Source organism: Pleurodeles waltl, chromosome 4_1 (genome assembly GCF_031143425.1).
Source record: "Pleurodeles waltl isolate 20211129_DDA chromosome 4_1, aPleWal1.hap1.20221129, whole genome shotgun sequence".
Lineage (NCBI taxonomy): Eukaryota > Metazoa > Chordata > Amphibia > Caudata > Salamandridae > Pleurodeles > Pleurodeles waltl.
The window spans coordinates 826465853-826478523 of record NC_090442.1 but is presented as its reverse complement, the minus strand read 5'-3'; the positions used below and the strand labels follow the sequence as shown (position 1 = coordinate 826478523).

Sequence of the window (12671 nt, the reverse complement as noted above, 5' to 3'; positions counted from 1 at the left end):
ATCAGTCATATTGTCTTTGAATTTTTAACTTAAGACAATCCTTCCCTGATTATGTGATGATTCTATTTGAAATGAAGCTAAGATAGGGATCCATATATTATTGTGAATTACTGAATAATATGCATGCCAGTGCTCATGTAGTTTATGTGTTGGGGGTAAAAAGTAGGGAAGTTGTAATCTAAGCCTTCTTATTGTGAAGTACTAGAACATAACAGGAGCAACAACCAAGAATAAAACATGAAGCAATCTTCATTATATGATTTACCAAATCATGGAAGGATAATTCTAAGTTGACCCATGCATAGAGGTAATAAGGTTCAATGATTATCTGCCGGGTCTTCCTTAGTTAGTAAACAAAGTTTATTAGAGTTTCCAGATTTTGAGTTTCAATTCCAAGATGTTACTGACTTCAGCCAAATGAAAATCTGACCTGAGAAATATTTTATTATGTTCAAGTTCATCTGGCAAATGTATTGAAACTCTTTGAAACTTAATATTTCCACCACCATAACATGTATAACATGTGGGTTTTGTTTTGTAGTGGTTTGGAGATCTGGTGACTCCAGTTTGGTGGGAAGATGTGTGGCTGAAAGAAGGATTTGCTCACTATTTTGAGTATGTTGGCACAGACTACCTCTATCCAGGCTGGCACATGGTAAGAAATATTTCAGATATTAATGTAAAGATGCACGGGTGTGATTATTAGTGTTTGTTTATCACATTTACATCACAAATGATGATTGAAAGCAGTAGCAAATTAAACGTGCCCCTCATAGGTCATAAAATAGGATAGATTATTATTTTAATAAAAAGCAGGCACATTTATGTTTAACACAATTTCACCATGCAAAATCTTAATTTATGCTTTCAAGGAAAAATGTTGCCATTGGTACTCCCTGTTGGCTAAAGGGCTGAAAATTTCCAAAATAAGGACTGGAAAAACATTCCTTAGGTCATAAATTCCAATTACAATAATCTCTCACATGTATATCCAACATAGCCATATAGCTTCCTCTCATTCACATATGTTTAATTATTGCCCCTCAATATTCTTTTCCTTTAAAATACTTTTCGAATAACCTTTTCTTAAATATGTGTGTCACATTTGCATTTGGTACAACTGTGTAATCCCCGAGAAAAGCTTGCTGAAGTGCATAATTTTAATAGGTAGAATCATTCATGATTTATGACTTCATAAACCCTTTTGCATGTGCACTAAACTCATTTTATGATTCAGAAACGTTTTTCTGAATCATAAAATGGGGTTATAACCAGTTACCTATTCAGTATGCAGTAGGAGTGTGTTTTCGGTGTACCTTCCATGTACTGAATGGTTATCCTATTTATCAATTGTTAGTGACTGGAATTTCAGTCGCAAATCATTGATACTTTTCCAACTCCTAAGTTGAAGTGTTGACTCACTTCACTAGGGAAAGGTTGCATTCTGTCTGGCAGTGTCGGCCATTAATTTTACGAGGGAGTGGGGCGGGAGAGGGAGAGGTTATACATGCACACATACTCCTTACTCACATCCATTTATTCACACATGCACTCACACACCCATTCACAATACTCACCAACAATTACACATACATTCATACACGCACGCACCAAGTATAAAATTTTTTTAAAACTTACCTTGAGACCAGCAGCTCCAACAGGGAAGCCTTGGGGGTCCAAGGAAGGTTGGGACTGCTGCCTTCCCTCACTGGCTGACCTAAGGTGAGGGAAGCCAGTGAGGGAAGGCAGGAGTCCCAATCTCATCACAGAGTGGGATGGGGTCAGTGAGACTGCTGACCCCACCCCACTCTGAGACATGGTGTCACTAATTGGCACTTCGGGGCTTAAAACTGGAAGCGCCCATGTCTGAAGCAGTTGGTGATATTCCTCCTCGTCATGAGGAGGAGAGCCTCAAGACATCTTTGCCAAACTGAAGATGCCACACCCACAGGAGCAGTGACTTCTTTAGCCAAGCAAAGTTCAGCTCTGGCAGCCAGGAGTTTGGTCGTTTAGAACATGCCCAGACCTGGCTGCCTGACTTGAACCAGAAGAATATCCGTCAGGCTGACTTTTGTTGAGCCTAACTGACACTCTTCATGTCAGCAAAAAGGGAGGGGTTGTGGCCCCTCAGCCCGTATGGATGGGCCGCTGCAGCTGTCTGGGGCCAAAATACATTTTTGTTCCAACTCTGAGGCTTGTTTTAAGTTTAATTCTCAGTTTTGTTTATTATAAAACTATATAAATTGTCTTATGAGACAGATAAAAAATTAAGATCATTATATTATTCCAACCAATATTTGTAATGTACATACACAAATGTTAAAATGAATGTTTGCAAATTAGTTCCCTCACTAGACCAGATAGATAGCATTCAATATTTGTTGCTGATTTAGTGCCCTCCAAATTTCTGAAATATCAAAGGGAAGCTGACCCTTAAGAAAATAACATTATTTGTTTAACGTCCTGTATTATTTGGTCATATAGGTAGTCACTGTTTAGGGCTATTTTATAATGGATCGAAATAAATAATATGCGATTTCAGGAAACCCAGGTGAGCAGACACATTTATTTAATCCAGATTGTAGTATACTACTTTTTTTTATTTTTTTTTATTGCTATATTGTCTGAGATTCATGATCATCTGAAAAATGCGATGTATTTAGGCTAACAGACTACCTTATTATACATTTCCTAGTCTTACTCTTAAACTTTTTTATATGAATTAAGGACTTGATTTATATAATGACAGAAGGGTTGCTCTGTCACTACAGTGATGTGTATCCTGTCTGCTGAAATCTAAATCCCATTATATTCAATGGGATTTTTGATTTTGGCGGACAGGATATCCATCACAGTTTAACAAGGTAGTTGGTGGTTTAAAATTTCATACTAGCTCAGCAACAAATATTGCAGTGCCATCATATTCACTGTTTTCATTGATAACTTCAGGCTTCAACATCTATTCATTTGTGAGCCATAATGCCTCCTTCCTTTCCTTTTCTGTGTGGTCTGTCTAGGCTATTTTTGCCTTTTACGAGATGACTTTGCAGGTAATTTAGCTCTGCATACTGTGAATCTGACATTCAGTATCACAGTGTGTGCAGTCTATTCCTATAATATGAAATATAATTGCTAAGACCCCCCCATTTCAGTAGGTCACAGTTAGTAGCACAGGAATTAACTGGGGGTTGTATGTACTGTCTATACCTTTACTTTATGCACATGTATAAGTGGAAACACATGACACCAGGTTCATTTTTGTGGCCTGACTGGAGTCTGAATGACAACATGGACAAATTACAGAGGAAAGCTACTGGTCACATGGCAAAAAGCTACTTGTTTACAAATGACAAGTCTCCCCATCTGTGCCAACTAGCTTACAGGGCTGGGTGCCTAATATATAAAAGTGGAGCATGCTAAAATTTAAAGAAAATGTTTCACTCCTTAGTTGTAATGAAGTCTTATTTTACAATTTGGCTTGGAATCAGCTAAAACATTATCAAACTCTTCTTCAAAGATGAAGGTAGAGTTTTGATAACTATGTTAGAAAGATAAAAATATACTTTGTCTTGCTTGAATGTATAGTTCTTAAATTAATCAGTTCTGCTAGTTCCCTTCCTTACAGTGCAGTTAATAGAACCATTTTGTGATGTGAAAGTGCCTTCATGCTAGAGAACAACAGAAAGAGCATGGCTGCCTGGCTTTCTAAAAGAAGCAATTATTGCCTACCTAACTTAGGATGAGGGATTTGAGAATATATAAAAACAGATCTAATTAAAAAGGTCAAACATAGAGACCTGGCTTTTGACACCTTAATGCAAAGTTACGTTTTGAGCGACAGAAGTCTTTCAAAAGAGGGGCCCTTATTAGACATCTATCTATATTTCCAATAGGGGAGAAACCTGATCCCAGATGAGGGAGCTATTCACTATTGTATAGGAAAGTTTCTGGGCTGGGAAAAGGAGTACTGACTCCCACAATGTTGGATGAAGGCTTCTTTGCACGCAAGCAAGTACTGCTATGAAACTGAGAGGCTGTCGGTGGGAGTTCTGTAGAGATATGAACAGTGAATGTCACTGACTTAAGCACATGTTAAAAATAGTACCACAGCATCAGTTCACCAGGACACTTCTAGACTTTGAAAAAAACAGAGGAGAAAGATTCTTCATACTAACTTTTGCGAAGAGGGTGGACCTGCTCTCCTGTTGTTCCAGGGACCAGAAGTGCCCTGTTCAGGACATTTGGCTGGCCTCCTGCACTGACTCAGGAGAATAAAGGTCTGAACAAGGGTTAAACAAGATCTCTATCTTGGGTGGAAAGCTTGCCCTAGTATTACTTTCACATAGAACTGGCTGTGTGTGTGTGTGTGTGTGTGTGAGAAAGTAGCCTCTTTCTAGCATAGTTACCCCTATTTGTGGCCTGTTTGTCAGTGTGTTTCACTGTGTCACTGGGATCCTGCTACAGGACCCCAGTACTTATGGTTTGTGGCCTACTTGTCAGTATGTTTCACTTTTTTTGTCAGTATGCTTGACTGTGTCACTGGAGTCCTTAGAACCAGGACCCCAGTGTGCATGCCCTCTCTGTTCCTAAATCTGTCTCTACATACTGGTAACTCAGTACTTCACTCCAAATTGGCATACTGGTCACCATTTATAAGTCCCTAGTATATGGTACTTAGGTACCCAAGGCATTGGGGTAGCAGGGGATCCCTATGGGCTGCAGCATTACTTTTGCCACCCAAAGGGAGCACATGCAAAGGCTTCTGCAGGACTGCCATTGCAGCCTGAGTGAAATGGTGCATGCACCCTTTCACAGCCATTTTCACAACACCAGGTCACTTATAAGTCACCTATATGTCAGGTCTTCCAACCCTGAAGGCTGGGTGCACAGTATCTGTGTGTGAGGGCACCCCTGCACTAGCAGAGGTGCCTCCACATTGTCCAGGACCATTTTCCCAGACGTTGTGAGTGCAGGTGAACCATTTTACGCATGCACTGGACATAGATTAACACCTATGTCCAGCTTCACAATGGTAATCCCTCATATCGCCATGTAAGGTGTCTAACAACTGGGAATTGTACCCCAATACTGATTCTAGTATTGGTTGTACAATCCAATGCACGTTGGGGGGGCCAAAGTGAACCCCCAGTACTGCCACACCGGCCTTCTGAGGGTTTCCAGGCAGCCCCAGCTGCTGCCACCTCACAGACAGGTTTCTGCCCTCCTGTTGCTTGAGCAGCTCAAGCCCAGGAAGGCAGAACAAAGGATTTCCTTTGGGAGATGGATGTTACACCCTATTCCTTTGGAAATAGGTGTTACAGGCATGGGAGGGGTAGCCTCCCAGAGCCTCTGGAAATGCTTTGAAGGGCAAAGATGGTGCCCTCCTTGCATAATCCAGTCTACACCTGTTCAGGGTTCTCCAGTCCCTGCTCTGGTATGAAACTGGACAAAGGAAAGTGGAGTGACTACGCCCCTGTCCATCACCACCGCAGGGGTGGTGCCCAGAGCTCCTCCAGAGTGTCCCTGGGTTTTGCCATCTTGTATTCCAAGGTGGTGTGGCACTCTGGGAGCATCTGAGTAGCCAGTGCCAGCAGGTGACATCAGAGCCCTCCCCTGAAATGTGCTTACCTGGTTAGGTGACCAATTCCTCTTTCAGGGCTATTTAGGGCCTCTCCTCTGGGTGTTTCTTCAGATTCAGATTGCAAGACTCCAGCAGGAGTCCTCTGTATCCTCCTCTGTATCCTTTACTTCCTCTTCAACCGATGGAACCACAGCTGAACCCTACAGGAACTCTTCAAACTGCAATAAAGAAGCGAATATGACTTCTGCAGCATTGTAACTTCAGCTTTTGCCAGCAACTGTTTTTAGGTCATGCATCCTCCGAGGACTGCCTGTCTTCATCCTGCACCAGAAGAACCGAAGGAATCTCCTGTGAAGTGATGGAGTCACTTCCCTGCTTCAGCAGGTACCACTCTGCAGCGACGACCAGTGGCGTGGGTCCCCTCTCCAGAATACGAGTGTGGATCCAGCAACACAGGGGGTATACTAAAGTGACCCCAAAAGTCACAAGGTCCAGCTTTGCTGGAGGTAAGAGCTTGCCTCCCCACGCAAGACAGTACCCCTGTGCACTGCGGGACTTACAGTTGCCAAGGCTTGTGTGCGACCTTCCAAGAAGTTCTTCATGCACAGCACAGCTTAGGCCCCCAACACTCCATCCTGCGATGCACAGCTTCCTGAGTAGTTCTCCGGTGGCGTGAGATCCCTTTGTGTCGTGCTGAGTGGGCCTCCATTTGCACCTTCTTTGTCCCCATTCTGTGGGACTCCTATGCACACTGCCTGGTCTTCTAAGGGCTCTCTGAGTTGCTGAGAGCCCCCTCTGTCTCACCCTCCTGGGGAGAAGCCACCTGGTCCCTCCTGGTCCCAGGCAAATCCATTTTCTGCTAACCGCAAGCTTTGCATGTGCCAAGGCTTGTTGGTGGAATCCAGTGACGCAAACCAGTCTGCAATCATCCATCCTGCGTAGGACATCTTCTGCACCAACCAGGAACCCGCATCTGTCTTCTTTGTGCATAACTGACTTTCTCTTCTCACCAGTGTTTCTTCTCTTGCACCTTCATCCGGGTTAGCAGGGGCTCCTGTTCTTCCTGGACTCTTCAGGGCTTCTTGGACTTGGTCCCCTTCTTCCACAGGTCTTCATGCCCAGGAATCCATTGTTGGTGTCTTGGAGTCTCTTCTGGTTCTTGCATAATCTTCCATCACGACTTCTTGTGTGTTTCAGGAAACTTACTGTAATTTACTACTGTTTTCCTGGGCTCTTGGGTGGGTTCTATTGCTTACCTTTGTTGGTTTCTTACACTCCCAGCACCCCTCTACACACTACAGTTGGCTAGGTGGGAAACCGACTTTTGCATTCCACTATTTTAGTATATGGTTTGTGTTCCCCTAGGCCCATTCCAACCTATTTTGATTTTCACTATTTGCACTGTTTTCTGACTGTATACTTACCTGTGTTTGGATACTAGTGTATATATTGTGAATATTGCTTACCTCCTAACGGAAAATAGTCTCTAATGTATTCTTGGCATTTGTGTCACTAACAAATGTACCTTTATTTTTGTAACACTGAGTATTTTCTTTCATGTGTGTGAGTACTGGGTGACTACAGTGATATTGCAAGAGCTTTGTATGTCTCCTAGTACAGCCTTGGATGTTTAGGTACAGCTACCCCTAGACAGCCTGGCTTCTAGACACTGACTACATTTCACTAAGGGATTACTGGACCTGGTATAAGTTGTAAGTATCTTTGGTATCCACTACAAACCAGGCCAACCTCCTACACTTTGTTGTTAGGGCCTTCAGTGAGTTCCAGGGGAGGTTCCTTCTATGAAGCTGTTTTGCACATTGTAGCTAACTAGAATGGTAGGTTGACTGTCCTGTTCTAAAACTGGGTTGACTTTAATAATATACCATTTGTTGAACTTTGTTAATGCTTTGTTGTGCCACTTTGTTGAGCAGTGTACACTGAATTTACTGTGTATGTCTTAGACATAATTCTGTCATGGAATTGCCTTATGGATGTTGCATAAATGCTAATATTATAGAGAAATATTTTCAATGCACATAATCCCGTTTTGCCTAAAGTTTAAACAGTGTATATTATTGCAGTGATGAAAGCAAAGAATAGAGGACAACTATCATAGATCTTCATCCTTTGATGAAGCTTCCTAGGTCACCTTAAGGTTTTTGTTTCAGTACAGAAGCTGAATAATTTGACTTTCTCCTTTTCATCTAATCAAAGCATCAGCATATATATTTAAAAAAATACAGCTGTAAATATTGATTGTTCTTATAGTAGCAAATTGATACCAGTAAATCACAAACTAGGGACTGGCAAAACGGTTTTGCCAAACTCAGTTGTGGTGAATGTTACACTTTGTTTACCCAATCCCAACTGGTGGATTTTAGGGTTATTTCAATTAGTTGCATCATCCTGGAAAGGTAGAGTATTGTTATAGAACCATAGCATCCTTTTTCCTGTAGTTATTTCAGTGAATTTTTGAGTTTTTTTAAGACCCATTAGCAGTTGAATGATGGCTTGATGACTTAACGCCTGTTTTTAAAACAATATTGAAATTTGCAGATTTCCTGAAATTCTCAATTCCCAGCCTGCAAGTTTTTATTTATTTTTGAGGCTATTCTTCACGTAACTGTTTTTAAAAATAAAATATGCCAGTGATTGTCCTGGACCATTCACAATGGTCCCCCGCAGTCTCTATCCTTCAAACTTACTTACTGTGATTCCTTATATGTGTACTCACTTTTTACTAGGTCCTTGTAAAAACAGAAACACTCTAGAAGTTCACAAGCATAGGAAAATTACACCTTTTGTTGGACATGTAATTGATGCTGCAGGTTTCTTATTTTTTGGAAATTTTGGAGCTTACCATATAGTAAGTGAATTGTTTGCTTGTTTTTGGATATTTTTTCTATGACTGTGTACATATGTATTCTCCACTGTTGCTTACAACTGGTCATCATGACTGCCCTCCTCTCTACAAATGTTGTTTTTTCCATAGTGCAGAACACATGAATTTGGCCAAATAAGGCAAATCCAGGTTAATGTAAAAAGATATTTTATGCTCTTTCTCAAACAATCAGACTTCTCAAAAAATTCCATTGTGATTGACAGAACTCGCAAGTTTCGTGTTTGTAAGGTTAGTTACATGCCTGTGAGGTTAATCATTCGAAGCCCAAGGAATAACCCTTTTAAATGCAGATCCTTAAAAACTATTAAACATGTATAGTGGAAAAGCATGCTTCATTGAGTGAAGTTCTACTTTTATAATAAGTTTGCATCTGTGTTTTATGCTGCAGTAAAGAGTAAAATTTCCTATTGGGACTAAAACAGGAAATGCTTCTTTATTGACTCTCCCTTAACTTTTTAACTACTGGTGCGAGCTTTACAGAGGTTGATTTGACTAAATGTTTCTTCTGATCTTATCTGCTACATTAAGGATGGTCATTGTAAGTTTGGTGGACAGAAAAGGCTGTCCACCAAATTCCCGCGGTCAAGTTACTGCCAGTGTGGTTCCCTTCCTGCAGGCCCCATTACGAGTTTCCCACTGGGTCAGCGGAAAACAGCCCATAACATTGAAGCCGACTCATAATAGAGCCCGCGGCAATGCTAAGGTGCGTAGGGTGTAATGATGCCCTAAGTGCTAGTCTGTGAGGCTTGCATTGTAGGGTGAGTTATTGTATGTGTAACTAAACATACCTTCCCATTTTCAGAGATTAATAAATGTGATGAGATGAACAAACGAAACCACAACTTTACATTCACAATGTTTTTCCAGTGTTATCACTAGGATTCAGTTCACTGAAACATTTTTAAGTCTGATCTATTATTTGAGTGCCATTTGTGAAAACTGCAGGAAACATACCAGAGAAATAGAAGTAATCCCAAAATTTCAATGTATTGGGTTTGGTGCAAATCCATCCAGTTGGAGCAAAAGGGTTAGTCAAGAAGTTGCCTTTTCTTTACCTTAGGGCACTTTGTTTTTTGATACAGCAAAGACCAGTGAAGAAATATGCAGCAAACTTGGGATAAAGCTGCAGCTTTATTCAAAGATGTGCATTTTCCTGGTTTGGTGTAAATCTGTTCATTATGGTTTGGGAAATTATAAACATGAAAAGGTGTTGGTTTAATATGAGAAAGACTTCTGTATAGCTCGACCATGAATTAACTGCCAGTTGGACGTTTGGATGAGTGCACCCGAAATTAGACCTGCAAAGTTGGCCAACACAACAGCCAGTCCCTGCACATGACCTAAGGTCGATTATGAATCTATGGCACAGAGCAGGCAGGCTTAACTTAGAGCAATGTATAAAGTATTTATGTAGCACCAAAACATTAATAAAGTCAAAACATCAAGCAATTCAAATCAAAATTAGAAAAATAAAGTAAAATTTAATGAACAAAATGACAGAAAACAACAAAAATCCAATAGGAGGAATAGAAGTTATGAATTTTTAGATTTTATATAGCAATAGGTCGAACCACGATGGAGCCCTGGTTGGATACAAGCAGGTTCTTCCCTGTGAAAGTCTGGAGAGCAAAATGTTTGAGAAAGTTTCTAAGTCTCGATACAGAAAAGCACTTTTTGGTACAAAATCATTGACAGTTTCTAAGCCCCAAACAACCCCAGGATTTCATTTTTAAGGATCCCAGGACCTCATTGGAGGACATTGTGAGACAGAGGCCAAAGGCAAAGTCCACTACAAATCCAGGTGCCATTGGTTAGCTTGTCCCATGAGTCACCTAGGAGTTCAGCCAACTGTCCCTTTGTTTTGTCCTGGGTGAAAGAGGGAACAGATTCAGGGGGTTATTCTAACTTTGGAGGAGGTGTTAATCCGTCCCAAAAGTGACGGAAAAGTGACGGATTTACCACCAGCCGTATTACGAGTCCATTATATCCTATGGAACTCGTAATACGGCTGGTGGTATATCCGTCACGTTACCGTCACTTTTGGGACGGATTAACACTCCTCCAAAGTTAGAATAACCCCCTCAGTCCTTTAATGCTCCCTGTACTTCAGAGATAGCAGGTTCAGTCATCATTTGTTTTCATGCAGGTCTGGAAAGTTTTCTGATTGGGTTTCCTGGGGTGCCACAACAGTGCCTGGCACTTGCTAGTGGGTAGAGAGGGCTCCTCGGCCCTCTCTAACAAATGGGGTAAAGGTTACTGAGGTTAACCCTACCGACTTTATCAGTAGTTCCTGTCAATCAGGAATTGACACTGTGGTATTATCTGGATTCACAACGTACCCATCCTGAAGATTCTTCAGAGCTTAGAAGAGTCATCCCCACCCATTCAGGTCAATCTTTTATGTAGCTGTTGGGAAGCATTTCACACCTAATTACAGGGCTGAGCACAGACTGGGTGCTAACCGAGGCTAATGCTAATTAGCCTTCTGAAAGCTAAGGAAGGTAAAGGATAACTTTCTAAAAGTAACTTTTCCTTAAAATGTATAAAATGTTTTACTTCATCATTGAATTGGATTTGTTATAACTTTTAAAATAGTGGTTTAATTCCTTTTCTACCTGGTCCCTTCTCGAGTTGGAGGTAATACTGTCTTAATCTGCTGTCACGTTTTCTAAGTAGGACAGCTAGACTTGTCACAGTGAAAATAGGTTTTTTGTGCCTTGCCACTTTTTGGACTTGGTAATATCAATTTTCTACACAGCCCACTTAAACACCATGCACTCAATCTTGAGGGATTCAAGGCCTAAACAGACACAGACTTTATAATATTTAAAAATGAGGTTTATACCAGCCAAAATAGGATATTTTGCCAGGTCACAAAGGAGTAAGCCAATTTAACCACATCTAAACGGAGAGAACACATGTATCTTAATCCTTGTCAACAGTATTAAAGTGCACAGAATTCTAAAGCTAGCAAAATTAGTGTCCTGCAAAAGGTAGAATTTCTGGGATGACTATTTAGGAAAGGTTGATTTCCTCCAGGTGTAACTATTTGGGAGTTTTATGCTGAATAGGATACGTATCATCCCTTACAACCAGCAGGTCGATTAGGAATCTATGAAGGGAATGAATCACAACCTTCAACGTCCCAAGTCTCAAACCCCAAAATATCAATTGACCCCAAAGAGCCCCCTTCCCACCCTCCTCTTGTCTGGGTACAATGCTAAGCCGCTATAGAGAGTATTGTACATTTATACAAGTCTCTAATGAATGTCAAGAACTTAAGGGTCAGGCTAGGCTCATACAGGAATCTCTCTAAAGATGGAAAGTTTGAGGAATGGTGACCAGTCCAACCAGATCTCCAAGTTGTGGCATATGAGCAAAATAAGGCAATAAAGTGAAATTCAAATGTGTAGCCACTGTATGCCGAATCGTTCTTGTCATGGTAAGGAGAAGAGGCAAGAGATTCTTTGTGATTTTCTGAGACACAAGACTAGGGGGGGGGTGATATATTCTGCTCTGCCGGCAGAGATGGCGGAGGTTTGGCCACTCCATGTTCAAAATATACCAACTGATGTCTGGCTGATTTGTTTACTCACACAGCTCGCCAATGGTAAGCTGGCAACTACAAGCAAGATTTGGCATCCCCTAGAGGGATTTTTGGTTGCTTCGACGGTACCAGGCAAGATTTCTCCAACACGGGCGGTCACAGGGTGTCTTAACCGTTTGCTGTGAGAAAGCTGTCGCTTAAGTAGAAAATCTACTCGAGTGGTAGCAAAATCAATGTGCAAAGCTGTGCCTTTTGGTGTTGTGTGCACTGATTGTTCAGTGCATAACAAGCTCCCTGCGCTAAATCAAATTGCGAAGTGGCTATTTCCAACCGGTTGCGGAGCACTGTGGAATCTTATGGATTATTTTTGTAACTGCCCAGAATTTCACAGAGTTAAACTCTGTGAGGTCTGCCCAGGCCTACATGAGACTAACATTAGAGGAACATAAGCAGTATGATGGTTGATGAAGCACCACTACTTCTTTGTTTTCAATTTCTCCCATTCAACCAATAATTTAGCTTGTGTAGCTTAAAGGTAGGACAATAGGTATAAGAGTAACAAAGCCCTTTGTTAAGCTCGACAGCAGAAGAGACTGCTTGCCACTCTCTGCTGTCACCCCTACCAAAAAAATGCATCA

General features: G+C 41.2%; 1 protein-coding gene across 1 annotated transcript in view; it reads left to right on the top strand.

The window, feature by feature from the left end:
• The window catches only part of TRHDE (thyrotropin releasing hormone degrading enzyme), a 2205852-nt gene that overhangs the window by 898914 nt on the left and 1294267 nt on the right, over positions 1-12671 (top strand). Inside the window, exon 5 of the mRNA XM_069229561.1 lies at positions 542-655. Within this exon, the coding sequence (XP_069085662.1) occupies positions 542-655 (114 nt within the window). The remainder of the gene's footprint in view (positions 1-541; positions 656-12671) is intronic.